The 19,053-nt window shown below is 49.8% G+C and overlaps 1 protein-coding gene across 2 annotated transcripts in view; it reads right to left on the bottom strand.

The window, feature by feature from the left end:
- The window catches only part of LOC140737383 (ras and Rab interactor 3-like), a 112,139-nt gene that overhangs the window by 35,926 nt on the left and 57,160 nt on the right, over positions 1-19,053 (bottom strand). For both annotated transcript variants that reach the window (XM_073063856.1, XM_073063857.1), the window contains one exon: positions 14,941-15,621. In XM_073063856.1, coding sequence (XP_072919957.1) covers positions 14,941-15,621 — 681 coding nt within the window. The remainder of the gene's footprint in view (positions 1-14,940; positions 15,622-19,053) is intronic.

Genomic DNA, 19,053 nt, shown 5'->3' with positions numbered 1-19,053 from the left:
CTAAGTATTCACACAGATCAAATACCACGCTGGCCTTCATTCGTCACATGACTTCCCCTCAAAGCGGTTAGAGAAAGGAAGGCTAGAACTTTGCAAAGCTTGTTCATTTTTAAGATCGTTCTTACTATTCTCAGCAATAAGATCCAAGATTGTTTAATGTCATTTCCAGTATGCATGTATAAAGGAGAACAAGATAATTGTTACACTGGATCCAACGCAACACAAAAAAAAGTAAGATAAAGAACACTTTAATAATTAAAACATAATAGACATACATAGAGATTGACTGTATGCCCTTAAAGTGACACAGGGCACAGGAATGTCTAAACATAAGGATTCTGACAGGAAATGATCAGAATATAAAAGCAAGGACGTAATGTTGAGAATTTATAAAGTGCTGGTGAGGTCTCACTTGGAGTCTTGTGAGCAGTTTTGGGCCCCTTATCAAGTCAAGTCAAGTCACTTTTTATTGTCATTTCGACCATAACTGCTGGTACAGTACACAGTGAAAACGAGACAACGTTTTTCAGGACCATGGTGCTACATGAAACAGTACAAAAACTACACTGAACTACGTAAAAACAACACAGAAAAAGAAACTACACTAGACTACAGACCTACCCAGGACTGCATAAAGTGCACAAAACAGTGCAGGCATTACAATAAATAATAAACAGGACAATAGGCACAGTAGAGGGCAGTAAGGTGTCAGTCCAGACTCTGGGTATTGTGGAGTCTGATAGCTTGGGGAAAGAAACTGTTACATAGTCTGGTCGTGAGAGCCCGAATGCTTCGGTGCCTTTTCCCAGATGGCAGGAGGAAGAAGAGTTTGTATGACGGGTGCGTGGGGTCCTTCATAATGCTGTTTCCTTTGCGGATGTAGCGTGTGGTGTGAATGTCTGTAATGGCGGGAAGAGAGACCCTGATGATCTTCTCAGCTGACCTCACTATCCGCTGCAGGGTCTTGCGATCCGAGATGGTGCAATTTCCGAACCAGGCAGTGATGCAGCTGCTCAGGATGCTCTCAATACAACCCCTGTAGAATGTGATGAGGATGGGGGGTGGGAGATGGATCTTAGAAAGGATGTGCTGACATTGGAGAGGATTTAAAGGAGTTTCACGAAAGTGATTCCAGGATTGAAAGGCTTGTCATATGAAGAGTGCTTGATGTCTGTGGGCCTGTATTCATTAGAACTCAGAAGAATGAGGGGTGGCCTAATTGAAACCTATCGAGTGTTGGAAGGTCTTGATGGAGTGGATGTGGAGAAGATGTTTCCTATCTTGGGGGAGTCTAGGACCAGAGGACACAGATAGAGTGGATGTGGAGAGGATGTTTCCTATAGTGGGGGAGTCTAGGACCAGAGGACACAGATAGAGTGGATGTGGAGAGGATGTTTCCTATAGTGGAGGAGTCTAGGACCAGAGGACACAGATAGAGTGGATGTGGAGAGGATGTTTCCTATAGTGGGGGAGTCTAGGACCAGAGGACACAGATAGAGTGGATGTGGAGAGGATGTTTCCTATAGTGGGGGAGTCTAGGACCAGAGGACACAGATAGAGTGGATGTGGAGAGGATGTTTCCTATAGTGGAGGAGTCTAGGACCAGAGGACACAGATAGAGTGGATGTGGAGAGGATGTTTCCTATGGTGGGGGAGTCTAGGACCAGAGGACACAGATAGAGTGGATGTGGAGAGGATGTTTCCTATAGTGGGGGAGTCTAGGACCAGAGGACACAGATAGAGTGGATGTGGAGAGGATGTTTCCTATAGTGGGAGAGTCTAGGACCAGAGGACACAGATAGAGTGGATGTGGAGAAGATGTTTCCTATAGTGGGGGAGTCTAGGACCAGAGGACACAGATAGACAATAGACAATAGGTGCTGAAGTAGACCATTCGGCCCTTCGAGCCTGCACCGCCATTTTGAGATCATGGCTGATCAATTCCTATCAATACCCGGTTCCTGCCTTGTCCCCATATCCCTTGATTCCCCTATCCATAAGATACCTATCTAGCTCCTTCTTGAAAGCTTCCAGAGAATTGGCCTCCACTACCTTCCGAGGCAGAGCATTCCAGACCCCCACAACTCTCTGGGAGAAGAAGTTTTTCCTTAACTCTGTCCTAAATGACCTACCCCTTATTCTCAAACCATGCCCTCTGGTACTGGACTCTCCCAGCATCTGGAACATATTTCCTGCCTCTATCTTGTCCAATCCCTTAATAATCTTATATGTTTCAATCAGATCCCCTCTCAATCTCCTTAACTCCAGCGTGTACAAGCCCAGTCTCTCTAACCTCTCTGCGTAAGACAGTCCAGACATCCCAGGAATTAACCTCGTGAATCTACGCTGCACTTCCTCTACAGCCAGGATGTCCTTCCTTAACCCTGGAGACCAAAACTGTACACAATACTCCAGGTGTGGTCTCACCAGGGCTCTGTACAAATGCAAGAGGATTTCCTTGCTCTTGTACTCAATTCCCTTTGTAATAAAGGCCAACATTCCATTAGCCTTCTTCACTGCCTGCTGTACTTGCTCATTCACTTTCAGTGACTGATGAACAAGGACTCCGAGATCTCTTTGTATTACTCCTTTACCCAACTCTATACCGTTCAGATAATAATCTGCCTTCCTGTTCTTACTCCCAAAGTGGATAACCTCACACTTATTCACATTAAACACCATCTGCCAAGTATCTGCCCACTCACCCAGCCTATCCAAGTCACCCTGAATTCTCCTAACATCCTCATCACATGTCACACTGCCACCCAGCTTAGTATCATCAGCAAATTTGCTGATGTTATTTTCTATGCCTTCATCCAAATCATTAATGTAAATCGTAAACAGCTGTGGTCCCAATACTGAGCCCTGTGGCACCCCACTAGTCACCACCTGCCATTCCGAGAAACACCCATTCACCGCTCCCCTTTGCTTTCTATCTGCCAACCAGTTTTCTATCCATGTCAATGCCTTCCCCCCGATGCCCTGAGCTTTGATTTTACCCACCAATCTTCTATGTGGGACCTTATCAAGTGCCTTCTGAAAATCGAGGTACACTACATCCACTGGATCTCCCCCGTCTAACTTCCTGGTTACATCCTCGAAAAACTCCAATAGATGAGTCAAGCATGATTTACCCTTGGTAAATCCATGCTGACTCGGCCCAATCTTATCACTGCTATCTAGATATGCCACTATTTCATCCTTAATAATGGACTCTAGCATCTTTCCCACCACCGATGTCAGGCTGACAGGTCGATAGTTCTCTGTTTTCTCCCTCCCTCCTTTCTTAAAAAGTGGGATAACATTAGCCATTCTCCAATCCTCAGGAACTGATCCTGAATCTAAGGAACATTGGAAAATGATTACCAATGCATCCGCAATTTCCAGGGCCACCTCCTTTAGTATCCTAGGATGCAGACCATCTGGACCTGGGGATTTGTCAGCCTTCAGTCCCATCAGTCTTCTCATCACCGTTTCCTTCCGAATGTCAATCTGTTTCATTTCCTCTGTTACCCTATGTCCTTGGCCCATCCATACATCTGGGAGATTGTTTGTGTCTTCCTTAGTGAAAACAGATCTAAAGTACTCATTAAATTCTTCTGCCATTTCTCTGTTTCCCTTAACAATTTCACCCAATTCATTCTTCAAGGGCCCAACATTGTTCTTAACTATCTTCTTTCTCTTCACATACCTAAAAAAGCTTTTGCTATCTTCCTTTATATTCCTGGCTCGCTTGCGTTAGTACCTCATTTTTTCTCCCCGTATTGTCTTTTTAGTTAAGTTCTGTTGTTCCTTAAAAACTTCCCAATCATCTGTCCTCCCACTCACCTTAGCTCTGTCATATTTCCTTTTTTTTAATGCTATGCAGTCTGTGACTTCCTTTGTCAACCACTGAGGCCCCTTTCCCCCCTTTGAATCCTTCCTTCTCTGGGGGATGAACTGATTTTGCACCTTGTGCATTATTCCCAAGAACCTGCCATTGCTGTTCCACTGTCTTTTCTGCTAGGCTATCCGTCCAGTCAATTTTGGCCAGCTCCTCCCTCATGGCTCCATAGTTTCCCCAGTTCATCTGCAACACTGACACCTCCGAGCTGCCCTTATCCTTCTCAAATTGCAGATAAAAGCTTATCATATTGTGATCTCTACCTCCTAATGGCTCCTTTACTGCGAGATCGCTTATCAAATCCTGTTCATTACATAACACTAAATCCAGAATAGTCTTGTCCCTGGTCGGCTCTCGTACAAGCTGTTCCAAGAATGCATCCCGTAGGCACTCTACAAACTCCCTATCCTGTGGTCCAGCACCAACCTAATTCTCCCAGTTCACCTGCATGTTGAAATCCCCCATAACTACTGCGACATTACCTTTGCCACATGCCAATGTTAACTCCCTATTCAACTTGCACCCAATATCCATGCTACTGTTTGGTGGCCTGTAGACAACACCCATTTGGGTCCTTTTGCCCTTACTGTTCCTCAGTTCTATCCACACAGACTCTACTTCTCCTGACCCTATGTCCCCCCTTGCAAAGGACTGAATCTCATTCCTCACCAACAGGGCCACCCCACCCCCTCTGCCCACATTTCTGTCCCTATGATAGCACATATACCCTTGTACATTCATTTCCCAGGTCTGATCTCCCCGCAGCCATGTCTCCATTATCCCAACAACATCATAGTTACCCATTCGCACCTGGGCTTCAAGCTCATCCGCCTTATTCCTGACACTTCGTGCATTCAGATATAGAATTTTTAACCCATTTCTCCTCTCTCTGTTTGAATCGCTGCCTATTGTGCTTAACCCAGCTCCCCGAACTCCCATCGGGCTATACGCCCCTAGAATTTTGTTGTCCTTCCTACATTTACTTATTCTTTCAACACATTTAACTCCATGTTCCGTCAGACCATCCCTCTGCACACGAGTCCTCCTTATCACTTGTTCCGCCTCACCTTTCTCTACTACACACTTAATATTCCGGAACCGTGTAGTCCCCACCTGTCCTTTATTCTTCCTCTCGCTATCCTCTCTCACATTCTGGATCCCCGCCCCCTGCAAATTTAGTTTAAACCCCCCCAAGAAGCACTAGCAAACTTCCCTGCAAGAATGTTAGTACCGCTCCAGTTCAGGTGTAAACCGTCCCTTCGGAACAGATCCCACCTTCCCTGGAACAAGGCCCAATTATCTACAAACCTGAAGCCCTCCCTCCTGCACCATCCTCTCAGCCACGTATTAATCTTTATAATCCTCCTGTTCCTTGCCTCACTCGCACGTGCCACAGGTAGCAATCCTGAGATTGTTACCCTGGAGGTCCTGCTCTTCAGCTTCGCACCTAACTCCCTGAACTCCCTACGCAGGACCCCCTCACTCATCCTACCCACGTCATTGGTCCCTACATGGACCACAACATCTGGATTCTTGCCCTCCCTCTCGAGAATAACCTGCACCCGATCTGAGATGTCTCGGACCCCGGCACCAGGGAAGCAACATACCATCCGAGACTCCCGATCTTCCCCACAAAATCTCCTATCCGCCCCCCTGACTATAGAATCCCCTATCAATACTGCTCTCTTCTCTTCCCTCCTCCCCTTCCTAGTCGTGGGTCCAACCTCAGTGCCAGAGACAGGACCACTGCAGCTTGTTCCTGGTAGGTCATCCCCACCAACAGCATCCAAAACGGTATACTTATTTTTGATGGGAATGGCCACAGGGGTGCTCTTCTCTCTCTGTCTGCTCCCCCTCCCCCTGCCAATAGGTAGGTCACCCATTTGCCTACCTCCTGTCTTTTTGGTGTGACTGCCTCCCGATAACTCTTATCTATCTCTGCCTCTGCCTCCCGAATGATCCGTAGTTCATCCAGCTCCTGCTCCAATTCCCTAACTCGGTCTGATAGGAGCTGCAGCTGGATGCACCTATTGATAGAGTGGATGTGGAGAAGATGTTTCCTATAGTGGGGGAGTCTAGGACCAGAGGACACAGATAGAGTGGATGTGGAGAGGATGTTTCCTATAGTGGGGGAGTCTAGGACCAGAGGACACAGATAGAGTGGATGTGGAGAGGATGTTTCCTATAGTGGGGGAGTCTAGGACCAGAGGACACAGATAGAGTGGATGTGGAGAGGATGTTTCCTATAGTGGGGGAGTCTAGGACCAGAGGACACAGATAGAGTGGATGTGGAGAGGATGTTTCCTATAGTGGGGTAGTCTAGGACCAGAGGACACAGATAGAGTGGATGTGGAGAGGATGTTTCCTATGGTGGGGGAGTCTAGGACCAGAGGACACAGCTTCAGAATAGAGGGACATCCTTTTAGAACGGAGATGAGGAGGAATTTCATTAGCCAGAGAGTGGTGAACCTGTGGAATTTGTTGCCACAGGTAGCAGTGGAGGCAGAGCCGATGGGTATATTTACATTTTGATAGATTCTTCATTGGTCAGGGGATGAAGGGATATGAGAGAAGGAGGAGATTGGGGCTAAGAGGAAAAATGGATCAGCCATGATGAAATGGCGGAGCAGATTTGATGGGCCACATGCTCTTACAGTGGTGGTGGGGCTGGGTTTGTGGGTTGAGGTGTCCATCAGCCTGACTGCTTGGGGAAAGTCACCGTTTTTGAGTCTGGTGGTCCTGGTGTGGATGCTAGGTAGCCTGCTCCCTGATGGGAGTGGGACAAACAGTCCCTGAGCAGGGTGGGTGGGATCCTACATGATGTTACTGGCTTTTTTCCAGCACCTTTCTGTGTATATATGTCCTTGATCGTGGTCGGCTGGTTCCGTAATGAACTGGGCCACTTTCACTACCTGATATGGAGCCTTCCTGTGCCCCACGATGCAGCTTGTCTGTAAGTCTGTAGAAGATCGCAAATATTGATATAATGCATCCAGCTTTAAATAACTCACTCTTTCTTTTTGTCTCAGATGTAGTCACTTGTGCTGGGCACTGTTCGGGCTCAATGCTTCTCATTCTCCTGCTCTGACTCGCCATTAAAGTACTGATAATGTCATACAGTCTTAGAGCACTGCAGTGTAGAAACAGGCCTTTTGGCCCATCTAGTCCATGCTGAACTGTCTAGTCCCATTGACCTGCACCTGGACCTTAGCCGTCCATACTCCTCCCATCCATGTACCTATCTAAAGTTCTCTTAAGTGTTGAAATCAACAGCCCATCCATCACTTCTGCTGGCCACTCATTCCACACTCTCCCTAAAACCATAAGATATAGGCTCAGAATTAGGCCACTCGACCCATCGAGTCTGCTCTACCATTTCATCATGGCTGATTCAATTTTCCTCTCAGCCCCAATCTCCTGCATCCCTTCATGCCCTGACTAATCAAAAATCGATTAACCTCTGCCTTACACAAACCCAATAATTTGGCCTCCACAGCCACCTGTGGCAAAGAATTCCACAGATTCACTGCTCCCTGGCTAAAGACAGTCCTCCTCATCTCCGTTCTAAAAGAATGCCTCTCTCTTCTGAGGCTGTGTCCTCTGGTCTTAGACTCCCCCACCGTAGGAAACATCCCCTTTGACCACCCCCAGTGAAGGAGATCCCTCTCTGGCTCCCTTTATACATTCACCTTTCATCTTTGACCCATGACCTCTAGCTCAAGTCTCGCCCAGCCTCTGTGGATGTCTTTGTAACCACACCCAATAACCCACTTATCTCACCCACCATTTCCCAATGTTTTTCACAGCTGCACCAACCAACCATTGCTCTGAGCGGGAAATTTTTACACGGCCTGAAAACTGAACTTGAGCTCTAAGTCCCCTCATTTCACCTGTCAGTGCCTCCTGAAAACCTCTCTTTAAGACCAAACCTAAGTATTAGTACCAAACTATTATTCCGCCTAGTCCCATGAACCCCACCTGGACCACAGGTCTCCATATCCCTCCCATTCTGCCTAGTGTTATTGACCACCCCCAGTGGACGATTGGACCCCATACCCCTCCTACTCTGCCTAGTTTTATTGGAACCAACCCCCCCACACACCTGAACCACAGGTTCCCATTCTGCCTAGTGTTATTGACCTCCCTCCCCCTGGGCCATAGGTCCCCATACCCCTCCTACTCTGCCTAGTGTTATTTACCCCCCCCCCCCCCCCATGGCTCCTCAATTCTGAAAAAAATATCTTTCTTACTTTGAGAATGTGGAACTTGGTCCCACAGGGACTGTTTGAGGGGAACATATTTAAGGGGAAGGAGGTTTAAGCAGAACTAAGGAAGGTATCGAGGGTTAGACAGATCAAGTTCTCATTTTCTTTAATAGTCCCATGTGTCCTTTGGACATGGGGAAGGCAATTCAAACGTTCAGTGGTTCACTTTAATATCAGAGACTGTATACAGTACAAAACCTGAAATTCTTACTCTTCACAGACACCCACAAAACAGAAGAAAATCCCCACAGAAAGAACGACAGACAACATGTTAGAACCCCAAAGCCTCACACAAGCATCAAACCTCCCTCCTCTTATTCCAGCAGAAAGTACCAGCCAAGCACCCCCCCCATGTGACAGCAATGCCCCCAAACAGATATCGTGATCTAGAGTCCATCAGATACCACTGCTCATTCCAGCCACTGGACATGCCACAGACTCCCTCCCCCTCACTGCCAAGGGAGAGAGAGATATCACTCCTTCCATGGCCGGGGCATGATGAACAGACTGCTGTTTCGATATAACGATCTGAAGTGTCACTTTTATTTAGTTTGCCCTGACTTGACAATTGGCAGCAAACTCTGATTCTGACTCGAGGGAGAGAGAGAGAGATTGCTCAACTCTGACTCGAGGGAGAGAGAGAGAGAGATTGCTTGACTCTGACTTGAGGGAGAGAGAGATTGCTCGACTCTGACTCGAGGGAGAGAGAGAGAGATTGCTCGACTGACTTGAGGGAGAGAGAGAGACTCGACTCTGACTTGAGGGAGAGAGAGAGAGAAACTCGACTCTGACTGGAGGGAGAGAGAGAGAGAGATTGCTCGACTGCACCAGCTTTCTCAATGTTCCGGCCTCCTGTGACACCTCAGTTCATGAGGGATTGAGTCTACACCACAGGCCTGCGCCAGGCCGCCCATTTTCCATCTTCCACACTGGATTTTGGATTAATCCCATTGCACCTGTTCCCTCCCACATGATCATCAATTCCTCCTAGTGTTTACATCTCCAACAGCTTGTCCTGGTCCGTCCATGGAGACACCTTGGCCAAGAAAGCTTTCCAGCACCTCTGCTTGCTGGAAAAGCTAAGGAAATTCGGTGTGTCCCCTTTGACCCTCACCAGGTTCGATGGATGTCTGGTAGAAAGTGGCCATCTAGATGCCTCAGAACAGCAACTGCCCTGCCCGATACTGCAGGAAATTGCAGAAGGTGTGAAAACAGTTCAACCCATCACGGAAATGAGCCCCTCCTGCATCGACTCTCTCTGCACTTCCACGCCGCCCGGGGAAGTGGCCAGCATGAGAACATGAGGGAGCAGGAGTAGGGACTGGCCACTCGCCCCTCAAGCCTACCCCGCTATTCAGTGTGAGCGTGGCTGATCATTGCTGGTCCCAACTCCACTTCTGTGGCAGTTCCAATAACTCTCAGTTCCTTGGACCTTCAGATATTTGTCCTGCTCCACCTTCAATACATCACATGATCTGGACTTCACCACCCTTGGGAGGAGAGTGAGTGGCAAAATTCCAGGGGCTCCCTGAGAGAAGAGGTTTCCCACCTCAGACATTATCTCTTCTTTCTCATTCCAATAGGCAGAAGATACAAAAACTTGAAAAAAACACACTATCAGGCTCAAGGACAACTTCTACCCTGTTGTAAAAAGACTCTTGAATGGATGCTCTGTCTAATTTTCTTATAGCTGTACAGGGCATTTGAGAGGTCGCACTTGGAATACTGAACAAGGTCTTACCTAAAAAAGGGTGGGGTGTCGGGGTGGAGATACGTCTGTCCCAAGGAAGGTGTGAGCTGCTCCCTCCCTCTGCCTGCTGGTGGGTCACCCTTGGGCAAAGTGTAGTACCTGTTTAGACAACATCTACCCCCCTCCCCCCTGCTACCAGGGTCACGTGAAGCCGTGGGAGCAGGTGTCACAAGTCCTGGTGATGCGACCACTGTCGCCAGACAATCTCCGAAGAGGCTGAGGTCACCCATCTTGTAAAGACACTGCCCAGAAGGAGGCAATGGCAAACCAGTTCTGTAGAAACACCCATGGTCATGTGACATGGCACGGAATGATGATGATCTAAGAAAGGACATACTAACATCGGGGCCAGAGATTCAGCTGGCTATTTCTGGGAAGGAGAGGGATGTCCTACCAAGCGAGGCTAGACCAATTGGATCTATACCCCTCGGTGTTTAGAGGAATGTGGGTAACTTTATTCAGACAGTCGGGAACTAAGAAGGATTGTCAGGGAAGACAAAATAAGTGGACAAGGCTAAAAGATAAGATGCTAGAAGAACTCATCAGGTCAGGCAGCATCTATAGGGAGGAATAAACAGTCAACATCTATCAGGCAGCATAATTTGACCATCTATGAAGATCTCAGCCATCCAGGTCATTGTAAATCAGGGCTTCATGCGTTGTCCAGAAGACGTTTGGCCACTCATCCAAGAAGCTTCTTCAGTTTTGATCCAGTGTGGGCAGTTTTGCAGCTTATAAACTCTGTGAGTTGTTTAAAGATGTGGCAATCACCGGAGAGTTGCTAAGAGTCATAGAGGTAATGAGAGAGTCACTAGACTTTCTCTGCGTGAATGGAGGTGTGAACTGTTGTGGAGGTGGCGGGGTGGAGATGTTAGGACTGCACTGTAAGTAGCTGATAGGTGGTGTCGTACCCCACACCCTCTGCTCAGGGATGGGTTTTCCAGTTTAACAAAGCTGGCTTCTTTATCCCCTCTTTCAAACCATCTGTGCTCCCTGTCCAAAATGTGCACATTGTTATCATCAAAGGAGTGTCCCTTATCCTCTAGGTGTAGATATACAGATGGGTCTTGACCTGAGGTGTTAGCCCTCCTACGTTGGGCCATCGGTTTGTGAAGTGGTTGTTTTGTCTCACCGATATTCACTGCTCTGTTTACGTTTGGCTGTAGGATCACCCAACCTGGATCGGGTATGTACTCTACTTGACCTTTGTCTCAATACGACCTGTTTCAAATACAAAGGTGTCTTCTACAGGTAGAAACACGGTTGCACCATGGGTCACCGGTGTCTCCTGCTGTAGCCAACTTATACATTGAAGAAGGAGAAAGGACAGCCTTGAAAACCTTCCATGGAACATCACCCAGTCAATGGTTCAAGTATGCAGATGACACCTGGGTCAAGGTCAGAACCCATGAGGTGCAAGCCTTCACAGAACACGTCAACTCACTGGCTAATAACATCAAATCTCCATGAGAAGACGTCGAGAACAATGGATTGGCCTTTTTAGACTGTGCAGCACTTACCAAAGAAAATGGACATCTGGATATTGAAGTTTACAACCCACCCAGATCAGTACCTGCGGTTTGACTCTCATCACCCATTAGAACATATGTTGGGGAACATCAGAACACGACATCACCACGCTGAGAATATGCCAACCAACATTACAGCTAAAGGCAAGGAGCGCGAGCATTTGAGAGAAGCCTTGAAAGCTTGTGGCTACCCTGGCTGGGCTTTCATCAAGACAGCAATAAAAACCAGCAGGGGCATCAGCCCAGCAGGCAGAGGTAAGGAGCAAAGCAGATGGGAAAACATAGTCATCCCATATACAGCTGGAGTTTCAGAGAACATCAGAAGGATTTTCAACAAACACCAAATCCCTGTGTTTTTCATACTCAGACAGAAACCCATCTACCCCCAGGATCCTACAGCCAAACATAGACAGAGCTGTATTGTATCTGCTGTCCAATACAGTGAGAACTGCACTGATCTGAATATCGGTGAGACAAAGCACCCACTTCACAAACCGATGGCCCAACATAGGAGGGCTAACACCTCAGGTCAAGACCCAGCTGTATATCTACACCTAGAGGACACGAGACACTCCTTTGATGATAACAATATGCACACTTTGGATAGGGAGAACAAGTGGTTTGAAAGAGGGGTTAAAGAAGCTATCTTTGTCAAACTGGAAAACCCATCCCTGAGCAGAGGGTGTGGGGTACAACACCACCTATCAGCTACTTACAGTGCAGTCCTAACATCTCCACCCCGGTGTCTCCACAACAGTTCACACCTCCATTCACGCAAAGATAAGATTCATGACCCTTTCATTACCTCCACGACCCTTAACGACACTTATGTGATCTTTAAACAACTTGCAGAGTTTATAAACCGGAAAACTACCCACCAAGGATGGGAACTGAAGAAGCCTCGGATGAGTGGCAAAATGGCTTCTGGACAACACAGCAAGTCCTTGATTTACTACTGCTTGATATAACTTGGTTGGGTTTCGGGTTGAGACCTGAGAAAGTATCATTTCCATGGATGCTACCTGAACTGCTGAGTTTTTCCACAGTTTTCGGTGTATTGGTACAAGATGAGGGGCTAGTTATTGAGAACTGATGGGTGTAGAGACCTCTTCTCTCCAGAACTCTCTGCCCCCAAGGGTATTGGAGGCCACGTCGTACAGTGCACTGATGGTGGAGAGGGACAAATATCTGAAAGTCCAATCGATTGAGAGTGAGAGGACAGTGGCACAGAAGAGGAATTGAGGACAACAGATCAACTGCGATCATATCAAATGGCAAGTTCGGGCCCGAAGGTCTGACTGGCAGATTCCTGCTCCAATTTCCTTGTGAGCTGAGACCCTCACACAGGGAGGCTTTGAGGAGAGGAGTGAGGGAGATCCTGAAGTTCAGAGAGGTGATGGTGTTGCTGCCAGTACTGAACACACCCAGAATGCCATCCCATTATTCCTTTCATACATTACGTATACAGTAATTCATTGATGTTTTATATCGCAAAACAAGAAAAATTCACACTCTAAAATTCAGCAATAATAAACCTGACCCTGATGGCACAAGAACTCAAATGTAAGGCTGAACACCCATGTACGCACCTTCTTAATTATAAAAAGATCTGTGGCCAAGTCTCCTTCCCCACCCCCCCCCCCCCCACCACCTGTACGCACACTGGATGGAGGGTTGTACTGACTGGAGGAGGGGGAACAAAGATAGGGGAGGGTGTAGGATTTGGAGGAGGGCTATAGGGGTCCAGAAGGGGTTGTAGAGATAGGGGAGGGTGTAGGATTTGGAGGGTTAGAGGGTTAGAGGGGTCCAGAATGGGTTGTAGAGATGGGGGAGGGTGCAGGGATCCAGGGGGTGTCAGGAGGGAATGGGAAAAGTGCGGGGAATCAAGGCGGTTTCAGAAATGGGGAAGTGTAAAGGGAACAAAGAGATTTACCGAAACAGGGAGAGGTGTGGTAACTGGGGGTGGAGAAGATGAGATGGTTACGGATATAAGGAGAAGTTACAGAGTTTGGGCTGTGGGCTGTGGATATTCTGAGAGCAGTAGGGACAGGAGGAATAAATAGAGAAAGGAAGGGGTGTTGGGGCTGAAGGAGATTACAGAGACAGGGAGGGATGTAGGGGATTGAGGGCTTCACAGGGAAGGGGAGTGTCACTAGTGACTGGGAAGTTGTAGTGGCTGGTAAATACAGAGATAAGGAGGGGAGTAGGGGCCAGAGGGTGGTCACAGAGCTAGGGAGGGATGTAGGGACAGAAATGGGGGGGTCACAGAGATGGGGAGGGATGTAGGGATAGAAATGGGGGGGTCACAGAGCTAGGGAGGGATGTAGGGACAGAAATGGGGGGGTCACAGAGATGGGGAGGGATGTAGGGACAGAAATGGGGGGGTCACAGAGCTAGGGAGGGATGTAGGGACAGAAATGGGGGGGGGTCACAGAGCTAGGGAGGGATGTAGGGACAGAAATGGGGGGGTCACAGAGCTAGGGAGGGATGTAGGGACAGAAATGGGGTGGTCACAGAGCTAGGGAGGGATGTAGGGATAGAAATGGGGTGGTCACAGAGCTAGGGAGGGATGTAGGGACAGAAATAGGGGGTCATAGAGATGGGGAGGGATGTAGGGACAGAAATGGGGGGTCACAGAGATGGGGAGGGATGTAGGGACAGAAATAGGGGGTCATAGAGATGGGGAGGGATGTAGGGACAGAAATGGGGGGTCACAGAGCTAGGGAGGGATGTAGGGACAGAAATGGGGTGGTCACAGAGCTAGGGAGGGATGTAGGGACAGAAATGGGGGGGTCACAGAGATGGGGAGGGATGTAGGGACAGAAATGGGGGGTCACAGAGATGGGGAGGGATGTAGGGACAGAAATAGGGGGTCATAGAGATGGGGAGGGATGTAGGGACAGAAATGGGGGGTCACAGAGATGGGGAGGAATGTAGGGACAGAAATGGGGGGTCACAGAGATGGGGAGGGATGTAGGGACAGAAATAGGGGGTCATAGAGATGGGGAGGGATGTAGGGACAGAAATGGGGGGTCACAGAGATGGGGAGGAATGTAGGGACAGAAATGGGGGGGGGTCACAGAGATGGGGAGGGATGTAGGGACAGAAATGGGGGGGGGGTCACAGAGATGGGGAGGGATGTAGGGACAGAAATGGGGGGGTCACAGAGATGGGGAGGGATGTAGGGACAGAAATGGGGTGGTCACAGAGATGGGGAGGGATGTAGGGACAGAAATGGGGGGGTCACAGAGATGAGGAGGGATGTAGGGACAGAAATGGGGAGGGGTCACAGAGATGGGGAGGGGAGTAGGGGCCAGAGGGTGGTCACAGAGATGGGGAGGGATGTAGGGACAGAAATGGGGAGGGGTCACAGAGATGGGGAGGGGAGTAGGGGCCAGAGGGTGGTCACAGAGATGGGGAGGGATGTAGGGACAGAAATGGGGGGGGGTCACAGAGATGGGGAGGGTTGGAGGAGATTACAAGATGACGGGAGCCGAGCCGCAGTGACCCTACCTGTGTCACACTCCTCGTGGTCGCTCTGGTCCAGCAGGTAGGTGAGCTCCGAGCTCTGTGTCAGGTAGGTGCGGAGGCTGGTGATCATCTGCTGGATGCCCTGGAGCATCTCGGTGCTGCTGGTGTGCTTGCCCCTGCCCTCGATGGTGTAGGAGACGAAGCCCTGGAGCAAGCTGCCGAAGTAGCAGTCCTTGTTGTGAGACAGCTCCTCGATTTTGTTCCTGATCCTGCGGTCAGCCGACACCAGGCCGGTGAAGGCGTGGCTGACGGCCGAGAGCCGGTTCCTCACCTTGTCGGTCAGGCCGTGCGAGTGCCGTTTGTACCGCTGCCGGTGCGGCGTCAGGGAGCCGGCAGCCGCCACCTCCTCCTCCATGCTGCTGACCGACAGCGAGTCCAGCTCCGAGATGGGCGGCAGCACCGGGCTGTCGCAGGCCAGCAGCGAGCTCTCCGAGTGCGACTTGCGGAGGGACGAGGGGCACTTGAGGCCCCCGCTCTCCATCCAGGAGGCGCGGTAGTAGGGCGGCAGGGTGCTGCTCCCCACGCCACCTCCCCGGGGGCTCGGCACCTCCTCCGCCGCTTCCCCCTCGGGGTTGTCGCCCCAGCTCCAGGCCGCCCGCTGGCTGAAGGTCTTCCTCCTCGAGGCTGTCGACGGTGGCTCTGCGCTCGCCTCTGCGCTCTGAGCTGTTGAGGAACCAGAGGAGACCGAGTGGTTAGGGCGTGGCTGGAGGAGTGCTGCCCGCTGGGGGAGGAGGGGTATCTGTCACTGACCGAGGCACCTTCACCAGATGCACGCTTGAACATGAATCGTACCCTCTGTCAGGAGTTGTGGGGAGACGGTCACTCGGATTCCAAGTAGCACCCACAGACCATTGGGACGCTGACCCATGCCTGCACCTTTACCAGCAGCCCAGAACAACCACTGGAAGCTCCCGGGATAAAGGCTCATAGATCGAGCACAGCAGCATGGAAATAGGCATTTCAGCTGATTTAGGCCTTACTTACTGCCTGTTATGTCACTGGCTTTAAGGGCAACAATGTAGGGCCACCATCTCTGGGGGTGTTCGGGGCTTCCTTCATCGTGTCAGTAGCTTCCTCTCGGTTTTCACTACTGTCAATCATGCAAATCCTGGGTTGATACTCAGGAATACTGTCACTCTCAGATGTAGAAGGATTCTTCATTGGTGTTTCTGTTTGACCAGTCAGGGTTGTTGGTCCTGAGCTGAACCCCCGAACCTGGAGGACCGGTGGACCACTCAATCTGGCCTTTACCCTTTGACCTGTTTGGCATGGGTGGCCCAAAAGCCAAAGCATAAAGCCCTGTCTCCTGCCAACGTACAGTGGCTCTCCGGGTCATTGAGGCACACAGCAACATGGTTGTGGTCCTGTTGGAGGATGTAGGCCTTGTCAAACTGTTATTCTCCCTAGTCCCATTGAGCCCCACCTAGACTATAGCCCTCCATACCCCTCCCATCCATGTACTGTTCCAAACTTCTCTTAACCGGCGCAGTTAAACCCACATCCGCCACTTTGGCTGGCAGCTCACACCATTCTGAGTGAAGAAGACCCCCCTTAGGCCCCTCAGATATTTCACCTTTCACCCATAACCTATGACCTCTAGTTCTAGTAGTCCCACCTAGCCTTGGTGGGAAAAGCCTGCTTGCATTTACCCTACCTAAACCCCTCATAATTCTGTATACCTCTGTCAGGAGGTGTTTGAGAGACCCCAGCCACCAGAGGTGGCAAGACCGGGTAATTGTCTGGAGCAGAGGAGACGCTACTGGCTGGGTGTGCTGGAAGCTGGAGATGAACTCTTGCAGAAAGAGTCAAATCCAGAAACCCCAACACTATTCGGACTGTTTCCTCACTGACACGCAGCCTCAGTACAGGGGAACATACGTTTAGAACAGAGATGAGGAGGAATTTCTTTAGCCAGAGGGTGGTGAATCTGTGGAATTCTTTGCCACAGGTGCCTGTGGAGGTCAGGTTGTCGGTGTATTTATGGCAGAGGTTGATAGATCCCTAATTGGTCAGGACGTGAAGGAATATGGGGAGAAGGCAGGAGACTCGGGGTTGGGTGGGAAAGTGATCAGCCATGATGAAAAGGCAGAGCAGACTCGATGGGCTGAATGGCCTAATTCTGCTCAAATGTCTGAAAGGTCTCATTAACTCTGAAACAAGATTAGTTTTAGATTTACACTTACATCAAAACTTCGATAGAAACAGTGAAATGTGCCGTTTGTGTCAACAGTCAACAGAGTCTGAGGGTGTGCTGGGGGCAGCCCGCAAGTGTCACTATGCTTCATAGGGTGCAGGCAACCTACTAACCCTCAAATAGACACCTCTGGAATGTGGGAGGAAACCCGGGCTCCTGGCCGAAACCCACATGGTCATGGAAACATAGAAAACCTACAGCACAATACAGGCCCTTCGGCCCACAATGCTGCGCTGAACATGTCCCTACCTGAGAAATTACCTAGGGTTACCCAAAGCCCTCTATTTTTCTAAGCTCCATGTACCTGTTCAGGAGTCTCTTAAAAGACCCTATCGTATCCGCCTCCACCATCGCCGGCAGTGGCCCATTCCACGCACTCACCACTCTCTGCATACAAAACATACCCCTGACATCTCCTCTGCACCTACTCCCCAGCACCTGGGAGAACAGGTCACAGGGAGAAGATTAGGAAGGATGCTGAGGTTTTGGAAGGGAGCAGAAGAGGTTTACCAGGATGCTGCCTGGTTCAGAGGGCGCGTGCTATCACGAGAGGCTGGATAAACTTGGGTTGTTTTCTCTGGAATGGCGAAGGCTGAGGGGAGATCTGACATGAGGAAATCTGCAGATGCTGGAAATTCAAGCAACACACACAAAATGCTGGTGGAACGCAGCGGGCCAGGCAGCATCTATAGGGAGAAGCGCTGTTGATGTTTTGGGCCGAGACCCTTCGTCAGGACTAACTGAAAGGAAAGATACTAAGAGATTTGAAAGTAGTGGGGGGAGGGGGAAATGCAAAATGATAAGAGAAGACCGGAGGGGGAGGGATGAAGCTAAGAGCTGGAAAGGTGATTGGCCAAAGTGATACAGAGCTAGAGAAGGGAAAGGATCATGGGATGGGAGGCCTTGGGAGAAAGAAAGGGGGAGGGAAACACCAGAGAGAGATGGAGAACAGGCAGAGTGATGGGCAGTGAGAGAGGAAAAAACCAAACAACTAAATATGTCAGGTATGGGGTAAGAAGGGGAGGAGGGGCATTAACAGAAGTTAGAGAAGTCAATGTTCATGCCATCAAGTTGGAGGCTACCCAGCCGGTATATAAGGTGTTGTTCCTCCAACCTGAGTGTGGCTTCATCTTGACAGTAGAGGAGGCCATGGATAGACATATCAGAATGGGAATGGGACGTGGAATTAAAATGTGTGGCCACTGGGAGATCCTGCTTTCTCTGGCGGACCAAGCGTAGGTGTTCAGCGAAACGGTCTCCCAGTCTGCATCGGGTCTCACCAATATATAAAAGGCCGCACCGGGAGCGGGACTGCTATATTGGTATATATATATATGGCTGTTTTTGCTGGAGTGAGTTGGGGGGGGTTGATGCTTTTGCTGGTGTGAGTTGGGGAGGGGGGGGTCGATGCTTTTCCTGTTGTGAGTTGGGGGGGTCGATGCTTTTACTGGGGTGAGTTGGGGGAGGGGGGGTCGATGCTTTTGCTGGAGTGAGTTGGGGAGGGGGGGTCGATGCTTTTGCTGAAGTGAGTTGGGGAGGGGGATCGATGCTTTTGCTGGAGTGAGTTGGGGGGGTCGATGCTTTTGCTGGAGTGAGTTGGGGAGGGGGATCGATGCTTTTGCTGGAGTGAGTTGGGGGGGTCGATGCTTTTGCTGGAGTGAGTTGGGGAGGGGGGGTAGATGCTTTTGCTGGGGTGAGTTGGGGAGGGGGGGTCGATGCTTTTGCTGGGGTGAGTTGGGGAGGGGGGGTAGATGCTTTTGCTGGGGTGAGTTTGGGAGGGGGGGTCGATGCTTTTGCTGGTGTGAGTTGGGGGAGGGGGGGTCGATGCTTTTGCTGGGGTGAGTTGGGGAGGGGGGGTCGATGCTTTTGCTGGGGTGAGTTGGGGGAGGGGGGTCGATGCT

Source organism: Hemitrygon akajei, chromosome 12 (assembly GCF_048418815.1).
Source record: "Hemitrygon akajei chromosome 12, sHemAka1.3, whole genome shotgun sequence".
NCBI classification, from domain to species: domain Eukaryota; kingdom Metazoa; phylum Chordata; class Chondrichthyes; order Myliobatiformes; family Dasyatidae; genus Hemitrygon; species Hemitrygon akajei.
This window is presented reverse-complemented; position numbering and strand designations above follow the sequence as displayed.